The sequence below is a fragment of the Nansenia antarctica genome (assembly GCF_963989245.1).
Source record: "Nansenia antarctica genome assembly, chromosome: 9".
NCBI lineage: Eukaryota > Metazoa > Chordata > Actinopteri > Argentiniformes > Microstomatidae > Nansenia > Nansenia antarctica.
The window spans coordinates 44,482,243-44,484,742 of NC_137679.1; the positions used below are offsets into that span (position 1 = coordinate 44,482,243).

The window sequence follows — 2,500 nt, forward strand, 5'->3', positions numbered from 1 at the left end:
ACAGAATCAGAATGTTGTTGTCGTGGAGTGGAGCGTTCCGTGCCAAGATGGAGGCTGGTTGTCTGAGCAGCGCTGTGTGACTCTCCTCTGCTCTGCTCTCCGCTGCTCTGGTCTGGCCTGGTGTCTAGCTGTCAGACTGCAGCATCTTCTCTATCTCCTGGTCCCACTGGTCGTCCTTGTTGTCCGTCACCACCTCGTACTCCTGAAGCTCCTGTTGCAACTCCTTCTCCCAGTCCGCTGGCTCCTCTGAACACACCACGCACGCACACACGCACACACACACACACACACACGCACAGACACACGCAGACGCAGACACACAGACACAAACACAGACACACAGACACGCACACGCACACGCACACACACAGACACAGACACAGACACAGACACACACACACACATCAATATCATCATAACTTACATTTTGGACTAAGAGAGTGTAGACGTCTTTTATTCAGCCTAGTAAGTGATTTGATTCTGGCTTTCACCTTGTGTTACGGGTAGCTGTGTGTTAGCTGTTAGCCTCCAAACCAGTTTCAACTGAAACCACTTGTGTTTGAAGCCACGACTGCCAATGGGCTACTGACCTCCTGGTTCAGACTAACTGACCTCCTGGTTCAGACTAACTGACCTCCTGGTTCAGACTAACTGACCTTCTGTAGCCCCCCCCTGGTCCTTCTTGTCCAGGACCAGCTGTTCAGACTAACTGACCTTCAGTAGGGTTAGGGTTCTAACTGACCTTCAGTAGGGTTAGGGTTCAGACTGACCTTCAGTAGGGTTAGGGTTCAGACTGACCTTCAGTAGGTTAGGGTTCAGACTGACCTTCAGTAGGGTTAGGGTTCAGACTGACCTTCAGTAGGGTTAGGGTTCAGACTGACCTTCAGTGGGGTTAGGGTTCTAACTGACCTTCAGTAGGGTTAGGGTTCTAACTGACCTTCAGTAGGGTTAGGGTTCTAACTGACCTTCAGTAGGGTTAGGGTTCAGACTGACCTTCAGTAGGGTTAGGGTTCAGACTGACCTTCAGTAGGGTTAGGGTTCTAACTGACCTTCAGTAGGGTTAGGGTTCTAACTGACCTTCAGTAGGGTTAGGGTTCAGACTGACCTTCAGTAGGGTTAGGGTTCAGACTGACCTTCAGTAGGGTTAGGGTTCTAACTGACCTTCAGTAGGGTTAGGGTTCAGACTGACCTTCAGTAGGGTTAGGGTTCAGACTGACCTTCAGTAGGGTTAGGGTTCAGACTGACCTTCAGTGGGGTTAGGGTTCAGACTGACCTTCAGTGGGGTTAGGGTTCAGACTGACCTTCAGTGGGGTTAGGGTTCTAACTGACCTTCAGTAGGGTTAGGGTTCAGACTGACCTTCAGTAGGGTTAGGGTTCAGACTGACCTTCAGTAGGGTTAGGGTTCAGACTGACCTTCAGTGGGGTTAGGGTTCAGACTGACCTTCAGTGGGGTTAGGGTTCTAACTGACCTTCAGTAGGGTTAGGGTTCAGACTGACCTTCAGTAGGGTTAGGGTTCAGACTGACCTTCAGTAGGGTTAGGGTTCTAACTGACCTTCAGTAGGGTTAGGGTTCAGACTGACCTTCAGTAGGGTTAGGGTTCAGACTGACCTTCAGTAGGGTTAGGGTTCAGACTGACCTTCAGTAGGGTTAGGGTTCAGACTGACCTTCAGTAGGGTTAGGGTTCAGACTGACCTTCAGTAGGGTTAGGGTTCTAACTGACCTTCAGTAGGGTTAGGGTTCAGACTGACCTTCAGTAGGGTTAGGGTTCAGACTGACCTTCAGTGGGGTTAGGGTTCAGACTGACCTTCAGTGGGGTTAGGGTTCAGACTGACCTTCAGTAGGGTTAGGGTTCAGACTGACCTTCAGTAGGGTTAGGGTTCTAACTGACCTTCAGTAGGGTTAGGGTTCAGACTGACCTTCAGTAGGGTTAGGGTTCAGACTGACCTTCAGTGGGGTTAGGGTTCAGACTGACCTTCAGTAGGGTTAGGGTTCAGACTGACCTTCAGTAGGGTTAGGGTTCAGACTGACCTTCAGTAGGGTTAGGGTTCAGACTGACCTTCAGTAGGGTTAGGGTTCAGACTGACCTTCAGTAGGGTTAGGGTTCTAACTGACCTTCAGTAGGGTTAGGGTTCAGACTGACCTTCAGTAGGGTTAGGGTTCAGACTGACCTTCAGTGGGGTTAGGGTTCAGACTGACCTTCAGTGGGGTTAGGGTTCAGACTGACCTTCAGTGGGGTTAGGGTTCAGACTGACCTTCAGTGGGGTTAGGGTTCAGACTGACCTTCAGTAGGGTTAGGGTTCAGACTGACCTTCAGTGGGGTTAGGGTTCAGACTGACCTTCAGTAGGGTTAGGGTTCAGACTGACCTTCAGTGGGGTTAGGGTTAGGGTTCTTGTCCAGGACCAGCTGTTCCATCTCCTTGCGCAGGTCCTCGTGGTCGATGCTGCAGGAGTCGAAGGCGTCACTCACGAACTCAGAGACCCCGGGGCTGGTGGAGACGT

General features: G+C 51.1%; 1 protein-coding gene across 1 annotated transcript in view; it reads right to left on the reverse strand.

Moving 5' to 3' along the window:
* Positions 1–22: 22 nt before the first annotated feature.
* LOC308165675 (synapse-associated protein 1-like) overlaps positions 23–2,500 on the reverse strand; it is a gene marked incomplete at its 5' end in the record, with an annotated part of 11,365 nt that continues 8,887 nt past the window's right edge. Inside the window, 2 exons of the mRNA XM_080539826.1 lie at positions 23–246; positions 2,366–2,500. The exon at positions 2,366–2,500 is cut by the window's right edge and continues 19 nt beyond it. Of these exons, the coding sequence (XP_080395952.1) occupies positions 125–246; positions 2,366–2,500 (257 nt within the window). The 3' untranslated portion in view covers positions 23–124. The remainder of the gene's footprint in view (positions 247–2,365) is intronic.